Source organism: Halichoerus grypus, chromosome 9 (genome assembly GCF_964656455.1).
Source record: "Halichoerus grypus chromosome 9, mHalGry1.hap1.1, whole genome shotgun sequence".
Lineage (NCBI taxonomy): Eukaryota > Metazoa > Chordata > Mammalia > Carnivora > Phocidae > Halichoerus > Halichoerus grypus.
In genome coordinates, this window is record NC_135720.1 from 35,864,581 (window position 1) to 35,883,727 (window position 19,147).

The 19,147-nt window shown below is 37.4% G+C and overlaps 1 protein-coding gene across 4 annotated transcripts in view; it reads left to right on the plus strand.

Moving 5' to 3' along the window:
• Window positions 1–17,511, plus strand: part of KIAA0408 (KIAA0408 ortholog) — a 31,843-nt gene extending 14,332 nt beyond the window's left edge. The window contains exons 1-6 of one of the 4 annotated variants that reach the window (XM_078054767.1): window positions 380–516; window positions 6,940–7,178; window positions 11,176–11,538; window positions 11,628–11,707; window positions 13,488–14,817; window positions 16,918–17,511. In XM_078054767.1, coding sequence (XP_077910893.1) covers window positions 7,044–7,178; window positions 11,176–11,538; window positions 11,628–11,707; window positions 13,488–14,817; window positions 16,918–17,091 — 2,082 coding nt within the window. In that variant the 5' untranslated portion in view covers window positions 380–516; window positions 6,940–7,043 and the 3' untranslated portion in view covers window positions 17,092–17,511. Of the gene's footprint in view, window positions 1–379; window positions 517–6,925; window positions 7,179–11,175; window positions 11,539–11,627; window positions 11,708–13,487; window positions 14,818–16,917 lie in introns of those variants that run through there. The other 3 variants (XM_078054766.1, XM_078054765.1, XM_036085478.2) reach the window with 3 other exon arrangements.
• Window positions 17,512–19,147: the final 1,636 nt, after the last annotated feature.

The window sequence follows — 19,147 nt, forward strand, 5'->3', positions numbered from 1 at the left end:
GGAGGAGATGTGCAAGGAGATAATTCTTGCCTGTAAAAAATGAGTTGACTTTTCCAAATAAAATCTAAAATTGGCCATTGTCATTGTGTGATATTAACACCAGCTCTTTTGGCAAGCTTGAAAATACTGGGCTCCATTATAAAAGCTAAAAATGTCCTGGACCTGGAGTTGTTTACCCAGAGTATGAGCTGGTCTAAAGTTACAGAGCCCTGGTTGGAAGAGTGGCTTGAAGGCCGCCTCCAAGTAACTGACGTCACAGTAGTCTCAGCTGCTGCTGCGACACTGGGCTGAACGGCTTTTTGACTTGTGAAAGGGGTGAAGGTTTCGAAGGGACTTGTCAGGACCGCTCTGTTGAATGGTTGGAGGGATTTTGCATTCCCATTTCTTGCAAAGAAGCAAGATTCACCGAGCTGAGACTTTCATCTTTAAAAAAAAAAACAAAAAAACTAGCTATTCTTCCACTGCTAGCTTGACCAGTGGTGGAACATCCATAGGATTTCTCCCCAGAGCACAAAGGTATGTTTCTTTCTAGCAGTTTGAAATCGAGGGACTCATTGTGGCAAAATAGAGAGGGGCTGCTGCTGACGTGGTTTGAACTCTGGGCACTGTTGAAGCAGAGGGTTGGTTCAACATCTGCCTCTTTCAGTGTCTGTGTCTGGGCTTAAAAACAGTGGGCGGGCTGCATAGCGGATTTTACTGACTCCTGGGAAAGAGAGGGTTCAGCTGCTGTGAGTGGGTTTCTCAACTCTGGACTGACAGTGACATCCACCCTCTGAAACTGTGTTTTTCAAACACTGCTTCTCAGTACTTCGAGCAGCACTTTGCCTGCTGTGGGATTTCACTAAACGTATTTATTAGAATGCTATTTTTCACCAGGATGAAGACTGTTTACATTTACAGAGGAAAGTTCACCCCCCTTGAGACTGTTGGTATTTGAAAATTACAATGAAAAATAAATGTAGTTCATTCAGGCTGATGGTTTGCTCACTCCGTGACTAGTGTTTCTGTCATTTGAGTGGAAGTGCATGACATTCATAACCGGTTAATCTGCGGTTAGCGGGGAACCTTACCACGACATCTTCTGTTGTTTAAGTTGATTAATTTTAGATACTTATTTACCCAAGCCAAACGTTTCTTTCAAAGGTTTTCTAAGTTAAGAGAAGTAAAATCAGTGCGTCTCTATCTCGGAAGTTTTCTTTCTTCTTCTTCTTCTTTTTTTTTTTTTTGATCTTGGATGTTTTCTAGTGTGAGTGTATAACTAGAGAAAAACAAGGAAGGAGAAGATAATCAAATGAGAAGGCAAGAAGGATTTCTTCAGAATTGCATATAGTAGTATTGCTTTGGCCCTTTTGGAACATGAGGAACATGGTGAAATAACTAGAAATAGCAATGAAAAAATACTCCTTTTTGCCCTGCACGGAAATCAAATCATGGTTGTCTGAAAGACACACTTGCTGGTGAAACAGTAGGGGAGGAATAAGGTCTGTTAGTGGAAATGATGCAGGTGATTTGTTAACAGCCTGGAGAAAGGGCTAGAGAGTCTTGGAGGCCAATGGTGCATAATGCTGGTGGGTGTGGGCATGGGAGTTCCCCATCCCTCAAGGTTACAGAGAAGCAAAGCATCTGTAGGGCCAATTCCACAATTGCTTCTAGGAATTGTGAGATTAACTGTACCTACTGTGTGTAGCATTCCTACATGCCTTTGTAACCTCCTACAAACGAAAAATCTTTGATTATATGAAAAGTAGCATGTTTATGATTATATGAAAAGTAGCATGTTTAGAAAAAGGAACTAGGAGAGCAAGAAACAAATACTCAGAACAAAGATCTCAGAAGAGAGAAGCAACCATAGAGTCAGCTACCGTAACACTGTCTCTTTTGTTTGGCTGATGTCCAGTTTCCAGTGCGGGGGATGGTGGTTAAAATGGTAATGACCAAAGTGTAGGAAGAGCGGAGCATTCCTCAGACAAAGAAGTGTTACCATGACCAAACTGAGGCTGATTTGGGAAATTAATTTATTGTGAGACTCCTGAGTTGTTCTTAAATGCTGCTTGCTAGGAGGGCAGAAGATAAGCAGAACTATTTCCCTCCCATCACCAGGCTTAGGCTACCCACTCGCAACCCAACAATTCTGGCTTCCTGCTTCGGCCTCAGGGACGCAGAAGTAGGTTACACGGGTTATGTAATGCTACCTTAGCGTTGTTGAGGGGACATGTGCATGACTAAGTAATGCAGTTCCCTTGTTCCTTTTACATTTGCTCTAATAAATTTGTATTCTGAATGAAATTCTGCGTGAAGTGAAATAATACAGAGTTGGAGACAGAGGGAGGGATGCAGATCGCAGAAACCCTTCCTTCTCTCCCACATAGATGCCAATATCCGTGGGCGAAAAGAGTGACAACTAGGAACAAAGAGAACGTTTGTATCTGCCTCAGTAGAGAGCACTGAAATTGAGTTTTAGAATCTGCTGAACCACTTTACTCCATAACTTTTCATTATAGGACATTATGTCCCGACAAAGTGGCCCCATTAATTGGATTTTTAAAAATATTTAAGGAGAATTACAATAAAAGCAGTTTTATGTAAGATTTGTCTATTCCAATTTTTATTAATAAAAAATTGCCTAAATGTTCAACATGCCATGTATTCTTAAAATACTTGAAAAATACTGAGGGCAAAAGAAAGTCATTGAAAATATGAGAGTTTGCAAAATTAGATTTGTTTCTATTAATTTTCTAATTAAATAAAGGTGAAAATCATCAGTTTTATTCCAGAGAAAGAAAACATAAAGAAGGGAAAATGAAGGCAAGGAAGGAGGGAGGGAGGGAAGGACAGAAGGAAGAAAACAAGAAACAGGCATTTATTGAGCACCCATTATGATTCAAAACCATGTGAGGCACTTCTATTAAGCATTCTCTCTCTTTTCTTCGTGTAATCCTCACTACTACTCTATGGACCCCATTTTATTTCTGGAGGAGAAAGCAATAAATTCAGTCATATTACATTTGACATTTATGACACGACATAGATGCTAGGAAGGCCACATAAATCCTCCCACAAAAATTGGCACAGATACTGCTCTATAGGAATTTTCTTTCAAAGGCCTGTTTTTGATCCATAACCATTACATTTCCTGGCACTAGATTTTGCTCTGGCCCTGAAAAGGGGAAGCTCTGTAGATTGGCTCCGATCCATAGTAAGTGATGAGTTTGGCTCTTTGCAGTTAAGAGCAGGATTCTGTCTGCTTTGGGACCATTACCTGGGTTCATGTATAGTGCTGTTACAAGGAACAAGCCTGAGTTACGAGTTTTCCTGGATGATCTTCAGGTAGGTTTTTTTTTTTTTTTTTAAGGAATAATCTGATGCCTTTTAACCTTGGTCTGGAAGTGGTTCAAAAAGAGTTAGCAATAGAAAGAAAAACTGGAGGGGTGCCTGGATGGCTCAGTTGGTTAAGCATCTGCCTTGGGCTCAAGTCATGATCTCAGGGTGTTAGGATCTCAGCAGGGAGCCTGCTTCTCCCTCTCCCCTGCCCCTGCTCCTGTTTTCTCTCTCTCAGATAAATAAAATCTTAAAAAAAAGAGAAAGAAAGAAAAAGAAAGAAAGAGAGAGAGAGAGAAAGAAAGAGAGAGAAAGAAGGAAAGAAAGAAGAAAGAAAGAGAGAGAAAGAAAGAAGAAAAGGAAAGAAAGAAAGAAAGAAAGAAAGAAAGGAAAGAAAGAAAGAAAGAAAGAAAGAAAGAAAGAAAGAAAGAAAGAAAGAAGAAAGAAAGAAAAAGAAAGAAGGAAAGATTGGAGCCATTTGCTGTGTAATTGTAGGAGAAACTTCATGATGATTTCTGAATATTTCCAGTGCTTAGAAACAGGACGGAACATGGAGTGTCATAGCACCTCTTTTCCAGGTAGCTTGAAATTAGTCTGCTCCCTTTCTATAATTTTCTTGGTTCCCTTTGCAACTCCGTCTTGAGGTCTTAAACCACTCCACTCTCCCTAAGAAGTCCCAGTGTTAGGTACCTGTTAGTAAGCAAGAGAGTTTCAGCTCACAGTTAATTACACAGAGTTTTAAAGCAGTCTGCCAGTCAAACAACAGGCACCGTCTGCATTTCCTGTGAATAGTTATTAGATGAACTTAAAAAGATTACTACTTAATCGGGGCGCCTGGGTGGCTCAGTCGTTAAGCGTCTGCCTTCGGCTCAGGTCATGATCCCGGGGTCCTGGGATCAAGCCCTGCATTGGGCTCCCTGCTTGGAGGGAAGCCTGCTTCTCCCTCTTCCATTCCCCCTGCTTGTGTTCCCTCTCTCGCTGTGTCTCTCTCTGTCAAATAAAAATAAATAAAATCTTAAAAAAAAGAAAGATTACTACGTAATCAAGATTAATGACAGGTTCACCAAAACAAGAAACAAAATTGTGTATATGCTTTACTATCTTCATTTTGTTAGGTCTTCATGGACGTATTTATGTGAGGCCGCGTGCTTCGGCTAGGGCAGGTACTGTGGTCGCCAGTCACCGGCCCACAGGTGTGGAAGGCAGCAAACGGGCAGAAGGATGGACAGAGAAGATGGAAAATGAGACTAGAAAAAGAGCATGGCTAGGTGGATAAAAGGAGACATGAGAGCATCTCGAATCTGAAATTAACTTCTTTTCTTGACTGAATTAGTCACAGGATTATGACTGTCAAAGGAGGTAAAAATGATGAAGCATCTGTAGCAAATTGTTTAAGAGAGTAACAATGTAGATCGCAATATTTATAGGCTGTTTTTGAAGGTAGAGCCCTGCATATAGCACTGATATTTTTTTATGCTTATTAGTCTATTATAATTCATTGATAGATTGCAACTCAAAAAAAATACGTTTGGAGCTGTTTACCCCTTGGATATGCATGTTCAGAACAGTCTGATAAAAATAAAATTAGTCTTCAATGTTTATCTTACATTTGGGACTCGAAATACGCGGCCATCTTCTGCCGCTACTAAATGGGGCTTGCTGCGTAGTTCTGTCGGCTTCGTCCCGCAGCTCCAGCACCCAAGCAGCTATTGACCCTGGGGGCACTGTGCTCATAATTAGCCTTAGCCGCCACCTGGTAAATTAACACATTCCAGTCACGGCCTAGAAAACTGAAGAGCTAGACTTCTAATAGACATAATTATCTTCGATGATGATTCAAACATTTTAAATATTCTTTTCCACCCACTAAAAAATATCAGTCTGTCTTTTTTTTTATTTCTTTTTTTTTAAAGTAGGCTTTACACCCAACGTGGGGCTTGAACTCACGACCCCGAGATCAAGAGTCACACACTCCCCCGACCACGCCAGCTAGGTGCTCCATATGACGTTCTTAATAAAAATTATTTTTAGTAGAGGGGCGCCTGGGTGGCTCAGTTGTTAAGCGTCTGCCTTCAGCTCAGGTCATGATCCCAGAGTCCTGGGATCAAGCCCCGCATCGGGCTCCCTGCTCACCGGGAAGCCTGCTTCTCCCTCTCCCACTCCCCCTGCTTGTGTTCCCTCTCTTGCTGTGTCTCTCTCTGTCAAATAAATAAAATCTTAAAAAATATATATATATTTTTAGTAGAAGTCAGACCAAGATTTTTTAAAGGGAAAATGTTTAAATTTCTCAAACTATTTTGCATACCCTATGTCATTTAATCTTTGTAACAACCCTTTAAGTAGCCTCCATTTTAATGTAAATAAACTAAGTCTCAGAAATTTTAGATGACTTATAACAGAGTTACCAATCTGATATTTTAAGTTGCATCTTCAGGGGCGCCTGGGTGGCTCCGTCGCTTGAGCGTCCAACTCTTGATTTCAGCTCAGGTCATGATCTCAGGGTCCTGAGATGGAGTCCCGCCTGGGGCTCTGTGCTGGGCGTGGGGCCTGCTTAAAATTCTCTCTCTCCCTCTGCCCCTGCCAACCCACACATGTGCCATCTAAATAAATAAATAAATATTAAATAAATAAATTGCCTCTTCAAACCCTAAATACACATACTCTAAATGCTAGAAATCTAAATATTTCAGTCACTGCTTACTGTGATCAAGGATATCCTTGCAAACGAGCAAAGTGTTTTCTTCAGTGTTCTGTATTCCATAGCCTAAACAGATTCTTGTATATGGTCCATTAGAAGCAAAAGAGAGAATGGATGGCTTTGCTGATTTTACGTTTTACTTGATGAACTAAAATAACGAAAATATTTTTATGATTTAGTTTGTTTTTTTTTGCTGCTACATCAGTCTCAGACTGACTACCAACTCAGGGGTCTTATTAATACAGTCATCACGTTTGGCCTGGGCTTGCAACTCTGAATGTAAAATGGAGACTGTGGTCCTGTACTGCTTCAGGACTTTAGTTCACAGAAACACGATCTGGTTGCATCAAAACAGGAGTAAATCTGTTGCAACAGAATCTACCGCGGTTGTATAGGTACGACAATACAGTGGAATTTCATATTTCTACTCTTAGTCACACAAAAATTCCATCTTTAGATTAGGTGGTTGCTGAAATGAATGCTTACATCTCACATATGCATTTAGCTATAATTTTGCTGACTGATTTCAGAAAGGGGGAAGAACCCATTTGAGAAAGGGGGAAAAAAAACCCTTTGGGCAATAATACTTTTTGACTGTGTTAGTTCTTTTTTTTTTTCCTTTTTTTAATTAAGTAGCCTCCATGCCCCACATGGAGCCCCATGCAGGGCTTGAACTCAAGACCCTGAGATCAAGACCCGAGAAGAGATCAAAAGTCAGTGTGACTTAATCAACTGAACCACCCAGGTGTCCCAACTTTGTTAGTTCTTCTTAAGCAGACTGTTAATCGTCTCCTCTCTTCTTTTAAGTACAGTTTTCCTATAGTTTATGTCGATGGCTCTTAACAAAATGATAACATGTTTCCAAAAAGCAAATGGATTTGGAACTCTTTCTCCTTATGTTTATATTAGGCTTTATTTTAAAGGCAAGTGAGACTGCTTCAAATAAAACAACTCCAAGCTTCCAAGAAACAGTTAAGAAGGCAGAGACAAGCAGAAATACCCCTTCACTAACACTCACACGGTTGCCATGGACCTGCATAAGCAGTGGGAGAACACAGAAGCTAACTGGCACAAGGAAAAGATGGAATTACTGGACCAGTTTGACAATGAAAGGAAGGAATGGGAGAGTCAATGGAAAATCATGCAGAAGAAGATAGAAGAGGTACAAACTGATTTGTTTTGAATACATTGAAAGCTCAGAATGAAAATTCTCTTTGAAATTTGTGTTGTATTGAAAGCTGATTCTGTTTTCCTTATTCTACCTAAGAGATGCATGTCTCAATGACATTTACTAGACCAAAAATAGCAGAACCTTATCCAGTGGTATTGAAGGGACTGGGGTTTTTTTTTACAGCCCTGAATGAAAATTAAGAACTTAAAATGTCATTCTAAAGTGTATCAATTTATTATTTTCTGACTAAAGTGCCTTGGTATCAAAAGTGAGTCGTTTTTGTTTGTTTGTTTGTTTATTTGTCTGTTTTTTGCATGAGTTTTCAAGCACAAGGTCCAGGAGGAAAATATAAGAAAAACATAATTGGTGGAACATATATTAGCAAAATTACAATTGGGCATTAAAATACAGATCTTTCCTGAAATGATTTATGAATCATGTCTACTAAACGAAATTACGTATTAGATAATTCAGTATAATCAAAAGGAGTGTCATATATCAACATGGCGGTGGACATGATATTTATTCTGGCAGAATGTGCCACATTTATTGGCACATTTGTTAGGAAAGGGGTTATGAAAAACAACGTGCCATGACTCTGATACTAATAGTCATTTTATCCCCATTAAACCATCCCTGGCCTTGGAATATTTCCTTTAAGTATTTACATTGATGTATTTTTGAGCTGGTTTCAACTGAAAATTATTTCTACTTATCTTGCATTCTTCTAGAGAAGTCCATGTTGTCACGTGGTTTGTGTACATTGCCAAAGTGATTCTTTTAACAGACTGTTTGGCCTTTATTCATAGGCAGTCAAAGCTGGTGCTTTATGTGTTTGTAGTGTAAATATTTTTCTTATTAACAGCCGTGTAATTGGTTGTGAATAAAATATAAATCGGCACGCTATGAGGAAAAATTTAAAAGAGTAACTATTAAACTGTTCCTGTAACAGAGCTGAGAAGGCAGGCATGTAGCGTATGATTCGACTGAAACAAGAATCCACCGCTCATACCTCTGTAGTTGGAAAATGTGTTTTGCTTATTCTCTTAACTCCTCTTTATCCAAAGACTAAGGGTGGATCAACAAGGAGATGTCTAAGTCAAATCAGAATCCAAAACTCCAAACAGAAACCTGAATTCATGGGTCATTGTTTCCCAAAGGTTTGGAAGGCCAGATAATTCTAGCATCCAAGTGGGGTGCCTGGGTGGCTCAGTCATTAAGCGTCTGCCTTCGGCTCAGGTCATGATCCCAGGGTCCTGGGATCCAGCCCCGCATCGGGCTCCATCCCAGGGTCCTGGGATCCAGCCCAGCATCGGGCTTCCTGCTCAGTGGGGAGCCTGCTTCTCACTCTCCCACTCCCCCTGCTTGTGTTCCCTCTCTCACTGTGTCTCTCTCTGTCAAATAAATAAATAAAATCTTTAAAAAAACATTCTAGCATCCAAGCAAAAAAAATTAAAGGAGTCAGGATTAGCCTAGCCAATTGTTTAAGCCATGTGGCTGAAATAATCTGCTGTCAGGTTAGATATTTTATTGTCAAATAATTATTCTGACAACTCTGTAGATTCTGTCTATGGTAAATATTAGCCTTTTTGATGAGCACGCATTACACGTATTTTAAACATAGGATGATAGTTTATAGAAATACTGTTCTTTCTGCATCAAGGAGATAGAGGGCTGTAATACATTTTCTTCATCTTGGATAGTAGCCATGGTACTGTTTATGTCTTGCTGCCTGCAATATTCAGCTCCATTACTGGGAGTATGTTTGAACAATGTGCTTACCCAGAATACCCATACATGATGCTCTTTCATACCTGAATACTAGCATTGTGCTCCCTTTATCATACTAATACACGTTTCTTTCCCACTCCCAGCTTTGTAGCCTATAGGAATGTACCTTTAATACATGTCTTATAGGCTACAAACGAGGGTAGGAAAATTTGAGGAAAACAAGAGGAAAGTATCTTCACATGTCACAGAGAATCAAGACATTTTTTAAACTAAAATTAAACATCAACGCTTCAAAAAATTATAACATGCCGCAAGCATAATAGACTGTATTTGTTTAACATATATCACTAAGTTGTGTGTATTAACTCAGACACAAGTTATTAAGCCATGTACTAAAGAATTGTGGATTCCCAAATGTGCACATGTGACTTGGTTCCAAGAGATATCTTCCAGTGAGAGGACCAGTGTTGAGTGTTAAGATGCTAATGATTCTTTGCTCAGCCACTATCCACAATCATTGCATTTGCTATTGCAAAACCCAGATGTATTTGAAAACTGGGGTAATCCAGATAGAAACCCTAGATAGAGTTCCTAGGTTTCTGGGAATTCTTTTTTTTTTTTTTTTTAATCACACTGCAATCTCTTCTGCTTGTTTTGTTCAAATGATCAGAGAACCATAAACAAGTGCTGGGTATGAAGTAACACAGATTTTCTTGTACAAAATAATTTGTTTTCTATCAATAGCATATTATTTGCTTATCCATACCTCACTTAAATCCCAAGAGAATTTAAGATGGTATATAAATTTTACATAAGATAAAGTATTTCAAAACAAACAAAAAAAAAACAATGAGATGAAGACAGGAGGAAGGATCTTATGTGAATTGCATGCGGCAAGTCTCTCTTTCTAGTAACATAAAAATTAGCAGATTTCTCAATATTCAGAAGACAAAGGCAAACCTGTTTCCCAGGGATAGTACTTTTGTCCCTGATTTCGAAAATAAGACAATTTTGTTTTCACCCATAGCTCCTTAAAAAGAGGACAATGTCACCATAAGCATCCTTAGGTTAACATGAACTTTTGAGGGTTACTTTGTATAATATCTCTCAAGGTCAGCCCAAATCATAATGCCCACAATAGCTCATAACAAGTAATTTTATGAGGGCCAAAACGATTGATCCATGGCTGTAATTTGATGCTATCCTGAGATCATCCAATGATAGATGTGTAAGTATCTATGGAAATACGTGTACTGTATAGACTTCAGGCACCAACTATGCATAGTGCTTCTCTCTGAGATTTGGGTAAATATTGAACAACAATAAATCTGTTATTATACTCCTTGAATAATAGATGTGGTGTAGATATAAGTTGTGGCCGTAAAATGTAGTCATTTGCTTAAATAGTTATCTGACAGACTCCTTTGAAATTTGCCAAGCTTTCCCCCAGCTCAAGCCTAAAGAGAAAGGCCACTTACTTCCTCCATTTGGGGGTGAGCTGTGTGAGTGCCTGGAGGTAAAACTAAACTCTCATCAAGAAATAATTTGGGATCCACTTTAACATAGATAATACATGATGGAAGCCTTAGAGTTCTAATATCACATAGGACAGGGTCACATGTGTTTTAATCAGGATGAGAAATCTTTTTTGAAAAAAAAAAATCTCTTTTTAAAAATAAATCTCAGTAATACCGAGCAACATGTCAATAACACCAGCATAACTTCCAAAGGAAACATCCTTTGGTTGCACAATGTCCACTTGGGGAATGGAATGAACTAGCATACTATATGATACTGTCAAAATACTTAGACACTTTAATGTTGGCATGCAAGTGGAATCACATATTTTTAAGACATCACTTTAATATCAGTTAAACTCTTGCTTTTCTCTGAAAGCAATTAGAGAGCATGACCAGTAATTGATTCAGGACATCCCAACTTTGTAACAGTGCTTCTGCATCATTATGACATGTTTCTATAGGAGCAGGTTTATTTTTGAATGAGTTTGATTTCTACACAGAAGTATAGAAATTACCATCCATAGTTTGACCTACTAAGAGTAGTCCTTATGGTTCATCAGAGTTATTCTGGCTGATCAGGTTTTAGAAGTACTACTCAGAGGCATGAGCATTAATACCCCAGGATACTTAGTATATCATGATATGGCAAAGAGAACTCAAAATAGTGTGCTTCGTATTCAAAATGTTGACAAAGTAAATTAGGGGGAGAAAAAGTTTTCTCTTCGTTTTCTTTGCAGCTTTGCCATGAAGTAAAGCTTCGGAGGAAAATCAACATGGATGAACGTGCTAAGATCATCAATCATGATCGTGAGAAAACAATTCAAGATCAAGTGCTGGAATCTTCTCCAAATTACCCCAGTTCAGGACGATGTGAATTTACAAGGATGAATTACCAGGATGGTCTGGAAAAAGAAACTAAAACAGAGCAGAGCTTACTCTGTGAAGGAAATGAAATGTGTAAGGAACAAAAAGCAACAAAAAAATCAAAAGTAGGGTTTATGGATCCTTTGGCCACAGATAACCAAAGAGAATGTGAGGCGTGCCCTGGTCTGAGGACTTTGAGGGAAGAGGGCAGGAGCTGCTCTGGGGCCCTCAACTTGGTAAGTAAGATTGTGATTGGCCTAGAACTGTTTCTACAGAAATATTTACATTTCAAAGTGCTAACATGCTATTGCTTATATGTATAAAGGCTCTTGAAGAACTTGCCAAAGTTAGTGAAGAATTATGCAGCTTTCAAGAGGAAATCCGAAAGCGGTCTAACCACAGAAGGTGGGCTGGTATATCTATGATTATTTTATATCAGAAAATCAAGAGAAATATTGCTTTCAGTGAATGAATCCAAACTGCCTCCTCTTTATATTTGGTTAGTGCGAATTAACAATGAGTTATTAAAATCTGTTATCTTAGATAGGAGATAAAGACTTTAATTGAATATTTCTCTGTTTACTAATTCCTAAGCCAAATCTTCTCATTCTTTCCGTAATTTGACTGTGAGGAATACTGCACTCTTTTGGTGTTTGGTTAAGGTACACTTTCCAGAACAAAGTAACAAGTACCTTCTAAATGTAGTTCTTTTCCATTTTGAGTGTTTGGCCAGTGGACGAGTACGCAGCAAGGCTAACCCAGTTAAATATATCTTAAGATTTAACAATGTGGAGTTTTAATTATATAATGATGTTCTACTGAAGTATTTTATACCTAAGAGTCATTTATTTCTCTACATTTATTATGTATATAGTAGAAGCATACATAATTCTTAGAACAACATATTCTAAATATGTATACACACATATACAGTGATATTTAAAAAATGCTGTTTCAGTTTAGAAGCACCTATATAATTGTAAAAGTAAGTTTTCACCAAATTAAAAAATAAATTGGAATTCTCTGCAAGGTAAGTAAAAATGGATTGTTCTAGGATCAACATATTTCTCCTAATGAGGGGTGTGTTCCTCTTAGAAACAGTAGCAGTGTGTACCCTATTTCTCTTTAGCTCTTAGGAAGCTCTGAAAGAATTTTTGTATTGACTTCCAATAGACTTTTTTATTCAACCATATTTTATATGTAACTTTACCCTCCACCTGCCCATTTTGCTTTTGCCTACCATTTTCTATTATTGAGAATAATTATCTACACTTTATTGTATTCTATCTTGTAACATTTTACAAGCTGAAGAGATATAAATATGATTTATATTTATCAGTATGATCAATTTAATTTGTGAATTTATATTGTCACTTTATTTAGGTTTTTTGTTTTGATTGAACTTCGAAAAGACTCACTTGCCAATTTTCTTTTACAAACCACACCTGGTATAAAGTTCTCCTTGCTATTCCATACACTTTAGAAAAAAGTTCAAAATCCTTAGTGTGTAATTCAAATACATTACAATTTAACCTAATGTTTCTTTCATCCCTCCCACTCTGCTTTATGATCCAGCCATACCAAAGTACTCTCTATTCCTTGAAGAGCCCACTATTTTTATTGTGGCTCACTTTGCCTATATGCCCTTTACTGACCCAAAAAAATCTTACTTTTGTTTCAAGCCCAAATGGCACCTTCCATTTGGTATTACTCATGTTTCACTGAGCTTGTATTCAGATTTCTGTCACACTTCTTAGCTTAGAATGTCATTTCAAATTCAAGAGAAGGAAGTTGAGCTCACATGACATAATGACTAGGCATTCAGTAGGTAGAGCAGAGGTGAGGCAATATGGTAGGAGAGAACCTGGAGAAATGGGAATGCCGGTGGCAGACACCCAAGAGACTACACAGTCTAGTCTGAGTGGAAGAGACAGTTTGGGAATATAATGGAAAGATAGCTTGGGTCAGAGCATGTAGACCATGAATGCACCACTGAGAAGTGAGCTTTATCCTACAGGAAAAAGGACTTGGAGGTTTTGACTAGAGAATTTATAGGAAAATGCTGTTTGAGGAAGTTGGGAGTCCTTTTCTTACTGCAGACATTCATTGCTTAAGCCATGGTTTCTTTTGAGAACTTGTCCTAAATAAAATTATCACTAATATATCATGTTTTATAATTGTTTAGGATGAAGTCAGATTCTTTTCTTCAGGAAATGCCAAATGTAATGAATATGCCTCAGAGAGACCACATGATCAACCATGGCCAGGGCATTCTTCCCATCGATTTAGAAAAAGAAAAGCAGAAAAATAGAAAGAATCTAAGCACCACTGTGCTCCAAAGCAACTCTAGGAAAACATGTGAACTTGATACAATTGATCTGCAAAGAAATGAAATTCCACCACTTCCACCTCCAAGAAGCACATCTCGAAGTTTTCCCACCTCGTATTCCAAACAAGCTCATGAAAGTTTGAAGGGAAGTTTAGACCACAATAGCCAGATGGCCCAGGAGGGTCAAGGGGAAAGGAACTGCAGTCCTGATTTCCTTTGGAGGCACAATGAGATTCCTATGCTGTGTCTAGATGAAGGGAAGACTTTGAAAGATGGTATCACGTTTCCTTCTTTGGCACCCAAAGCCAAAATAGATAACAAGCCTCCATGTAATGAAAATGTTGGACTTAGCATGTGGTCGTATGACACTGGGATCAGTGCAAAAAGTAGTCCCTCTCCATTGTGGTTTCAGAAAACCTGCTCGACTCCCAATAAGCCACAGTGTGAAAAGATGATTCCAGATCACCCTACTAAATCTCATCCTGATCTTCATGTAAGCAGTGAGTGTAGCTCCTCGGTGACAGAGAGCAATGGCCCATTTAAAAGTTTCAGTTGTGGCTTTAAGAGAACAACTAGGAATGAAAAACTGGCAGCAAAGACTGATGAATTTAACAGAATCGTATTTAGAACAGATAGAAATTGTCAGGCAATACAGCAAAATCAAAGCTACTCAGAATCATCTGAAGATCCTAAACCCTGTGAGACCTTAATTACTCATACAGGTAACATATCAGAAAATGATAATGTGTCTGATATTCGGAAAACCAGTGCCCACGTGCCTGTGCCCAGAGAAAATGTGCCTGACAATCCCACCAAAATATCCACAACAGGCCTAGTCAGACAAATGCAGGAACACATGAGCCCCAGCAGTTACCGGAGTATGCTCCAAGAGCATGACTGGAGACCCAGTAATTTGTCTGGCCGGCCAAGATCAGCGGATCCTAGGTCAAATTATGGTGTTGTGGAAAAGCTGCTGAAAACCTATGAGACATCAACAGGGTCTGCGTTGCAAAATTCTAAATGCTTCCAGGATAACTGGACCAGATGTAATTCTGATGTCAGCAGTGGGCCCACGTTAAGTCAGCAGTTAGAAAGACTTCAGTTAGAACAAGAGTTTCAGCAAAAGCCAGCTATGTGTGGAGCACAGCACGGAAAGCGAGGAGTAGATTGGAGAAAGATAACAGAGGTGAGAAAGCAATTAATGTATGTTGGGAGAACTGCATCCATATGTAGCTCAGAGTTCAGTCAATTGCCCATATATAAATAGAATGGAGGCACATGTTTTGGCATCTTCTTAACTTCTCAACCCTTTATTTGTGAATAAGTGTAAACCTTAGGATTGTAACTCAATATGAACTTCTTAAAATACAGTTTTTTTAAGATTGGGAATAGTACATTATAACTTCTTTAAAATTCTAAAATGGGACAACATAAATAAAATAAATGGACTCAAGAACCTCAAGAAGATCCAATGTTTGTTGTAAGTTTCTTTCTTGAAAAAAACATTCCAAATGCACATTTATTGGTTTATAGGATTTTATTCTTTTAGTGTTTATATTTTAAAAAGAGTATTGGAAATATTTTAAAAATAATTTCTTGCACTTTTCAGTTGTTGGCTATGATTGGTTCAGTCATTCCCAGCATTTGATTCATGTTCTTTCTCATGGGATTAGTCACATGGATGTGACTATGGGTCTAACACATCATAAAATAATGCCTCATAAAGTTCTCTTATTTGTGGAGCAGAAAGGCAGTACATGGAAATAAAATGATATTATAGCTTAAAAATGTTTAAGGTCATTCTTATTTGTGTGAATTCCTAACATGAAAATTGTCCCCCCGCAAAAAATAAACTGTTATTCTTTTTTTGTTCCAGTCTGTTTGCAAAAGAATATAGTTTTCCTTAGCTATAGGAGGAAAAGATGTTGAAGAGATTGGTATTTACAGCAAAGAGCTATCCAACAATCCCTTTTTATGCATAATTTACAAAAAGTTACATGGTGACAGATTGTTATAATTAGCTAATATTTCAAAAAATCGTATTTTTGCAAAATGCAGTGTGTTTGCAGTATAGTTTTAAGCTATGCAGGTTGCCTCCTTCTGGTGTGAAAATTATTTTTATGTGGCTTTCAACCCCATAAAAATACCAGTTTTTGTTCATTTTATCAGAAACCTTGCCTGTTTGTACAAGGTACAAAACCCTGATTTTGTATTTCTCCATTTTTTAGTTGACTCCCTAAGTACATGGGAAGCCCTACAAGTTTCAGATGGCAAATGGAAATGTATAAAATAACCAGTTAAATATTCATCAGCTACATTTTTGCATTGGTTGGGGGTTTGGGAGGGGCCCTCTACCGTAGATTCTTAAGAGTAGTTCTTCATCCCCTCCCTCACCCAGCTGCGGGAGCAAATCTAAAAAAGTAAGATTCCAAAGAGAGAAAAATAAATTGCAGGTTATTGTCATAGAAATAGAGGCCATCTTACTACCCATCTCAGATGAAAGAGCATAGGCTTTGTTAAGAAAGTCAATAATAATACTGGTATAAAATGTGTGGTGGAAACTTTTTAATTTTTTTTTTAACTGCAAGTGTCTAAGAATGTTTTTCTTCCATTAAAATAGAAAGAAAGAAGACATGAAAGAAAAGGAAGGGACAGGAAGGAAAAGGTTTTAAGTCATCTGATGATGCCCAATATAGATAATGATTTTGTATTAGCAATTACAATGAAGTTATATTTTGAAGTATTTTAGTGATAATTTTGAAACTTTTGAAAAATAGTATAGTGGTTCTTGGTGGGGAAAAAAGATAGCATCAGACAAATCATTTGGTGATCTGTGTGCCTTTTGCTTAATGACCTCTGCAAGTGCCAATAACTTGACATAAATGAGCATGGTTTCTTCTATAAATTATTATCTTTTTGTATCTTTTGTATCTATTATACATCCTAGTATCCCATTAAGAAACATCTATAATTCCATCATCAAAGTTATCTAACAGAAACTTTTGAATCCTGAACTCATAATTAGCTGTAAAAAGAGATCAGTTGTATTAAAATTTGGCAGTGTGAAAAGATCTACAAGATTATCAAATGCCATATTCCTTATTAAAAGTGAGTTGCTTTTGATTCAAGACCACAAATATTAGACAATTACCTTCTTCAGTTATCCATGCTTCTACTTGCTTGTAAATATGCTAATACATTAACCTTGTAGGTGGGATCCATAATATATATTCAGCCCATTGTTGGTGCCTGTATAGTGAAATGGATGTCTTCCTTTGTCTCTTAGGAATCCATGGCAGTGAAATCTCCACATGGAAAAGGGTTTTCCCGACCTGCTAGACCAGCAAATCGCCGTCTCCCATCTAGATGGGCCTCGAGGTCTCCATCAGCGCCCCCTGCCTTGCGGAGAACTGCCCCTAGCTATACCATTTCTCTGCGATCTGCAGCGTCGATGGTCTGAGTCCCTGGCCTGGATTGCTAGATGACAAAAGTCCTAATTGCCAAACAGAGCGTTCAGAGTGTTTACAGCCAATCCTGTCTCTTCTCTGTCTTTCAAGATCACTGGGACACACAATTTAAATCTTAACTTCTCATCAGTCTTCAGTGTTTTTAATCTATGGAATAATTATCTTCCTGTATTTTGATTTCTTAGATCAGAATTTTTTAATGCCATCCTCATTAATTTGCCAATATGATTTAAGTTGAAACAATGTACTATATTGTATATTCTAACTTTCTTGCAAGTGGCAGAAAGCAAGGTTATGTGCATGGCCATGTGTTTGTAGATGCATGTGTTGAAATAGGAAGTATCCTAGTATGTATTTAGATAAGAAAAACGTATGTGCTAGTGTTGACTTTGAAATTATAACATGTAAACCTATGTATCTTTCTGTTTATTTAAAATTTTTGAAAATATACAGTACTATTTATATTTTGTATACCTTTTAATAGGTATCCACTTAAGGCATTTGAGGTACATATATTAACTAACCACTTTCTTGACCCCAACTACATTGAAAAATAAGAATTGTACACATTAATAACATTTGGTAGATTTCTAAATACAACTCATAAATAGTTTCTTAACTGATGTAAGGATGGACTAATATCATTAATCTCCTTGTTTACTCTCTTAAATAAATAAAATTGTCACAGGTTTAATAGTTCAGGCTTCTAAAGCAAACATAAAATGTTCACAAAATCTTTTGTATATCATTCGGTAGTCTATTATGGCTTTAACTGAGTACTTGATCCCCAGAGCCATATCATGAGACTGCCTTAGAAATAACAAGACTTAAAAATGTACTTACTTGGAATCCTTAAATAGGATATGAAAAGAAATTCAGTTATGTTGAATTCTACTTTTTTGTTAAATTGTATAGATTTTAGTTAAGCTCCTTTATTTGAACGCATATTTAGAGGTAAGTCATTTCCTTTTTCTTTTTTCTAACTTTTCCCCAAAATTAGTAGGTAAAAAACTGATTCACTTTTTTTATTAACAAGAAAGATTAGGAATGATATTTGATTGAGAGCTGAATTATAATATATTTCTTATAGTGTGCTACATAAAAAAAAGCCTTAAACTAAACTTTGGCATCCATGAGTAGCATAAGGAACAGAAATGTGTATTTTAGCCACAATTTGCATCCAGTGAACACATAAGATCTATGTTGAGACTGAAGGAAGTATGAATGTTGAGGTGCTTGGAATTTTACATGGAAGATCTTAGAAGCAACTTTGCTCTCCATTGTCTCTCTATAAAACCAACTTTGGTATTAGATATGAATTCTATTTAAGTTTTTCTTTTACTACCAGAAAGGTTAAGAAAGTCTAGTGACAAGTATTCAAAGACCTTCTTCTTATGATATATTCTAACAATTAAGAAAAATTCATTGCATTATACATCATGACCTGAGGTAAAGTAAATAATTTCCAAATCCCAGACTGCCTTAAAAGGCTCGAGACTGTTTGTTGTGTGGTGATAGACAGATTCATGCTTCCCAATAAGGAAAGTTTATAGGAGTTGAGATGAATTAAACTTCTAGAATATGAAGTTGGAGCAGATGATAAGGAAGGGCTAGAGATCCACTCTTTTCTGGAATAGGTTGAGGAGAATAGGTATAAACTCTTCTTTAAATATTTGTTAGAATTTGCCTGTGAAGCCATCTGGTCCTGGACTTCTGTTTGTTGGGAGTTTTCTGGTTACTGATTCAATTTTTTTTGCTGGTAATTGGTCTGTTCAAATTTCCTATTTCTTCCTGTTTCAGTTTTGGTGGGTTATATGTTTCTAGGAATTTATCCCTTTCTTCTAGATTGTCCAGTTTGTTGGCATGTAGTTTTTCATAATATTCTCTTATAATTGTTTCTATTTCTGTGGTGTTTAGATCCACTCTTTTAATTCTTGTTTCTTTCAGGAATATCTTTTTCCATAGGAAACCTATCAGAGAAAAGTAACCTAGACACCAAGTCATGTCACTTATATTACATGCTTTTCATGTTCATGTAGAAGGGTGGGG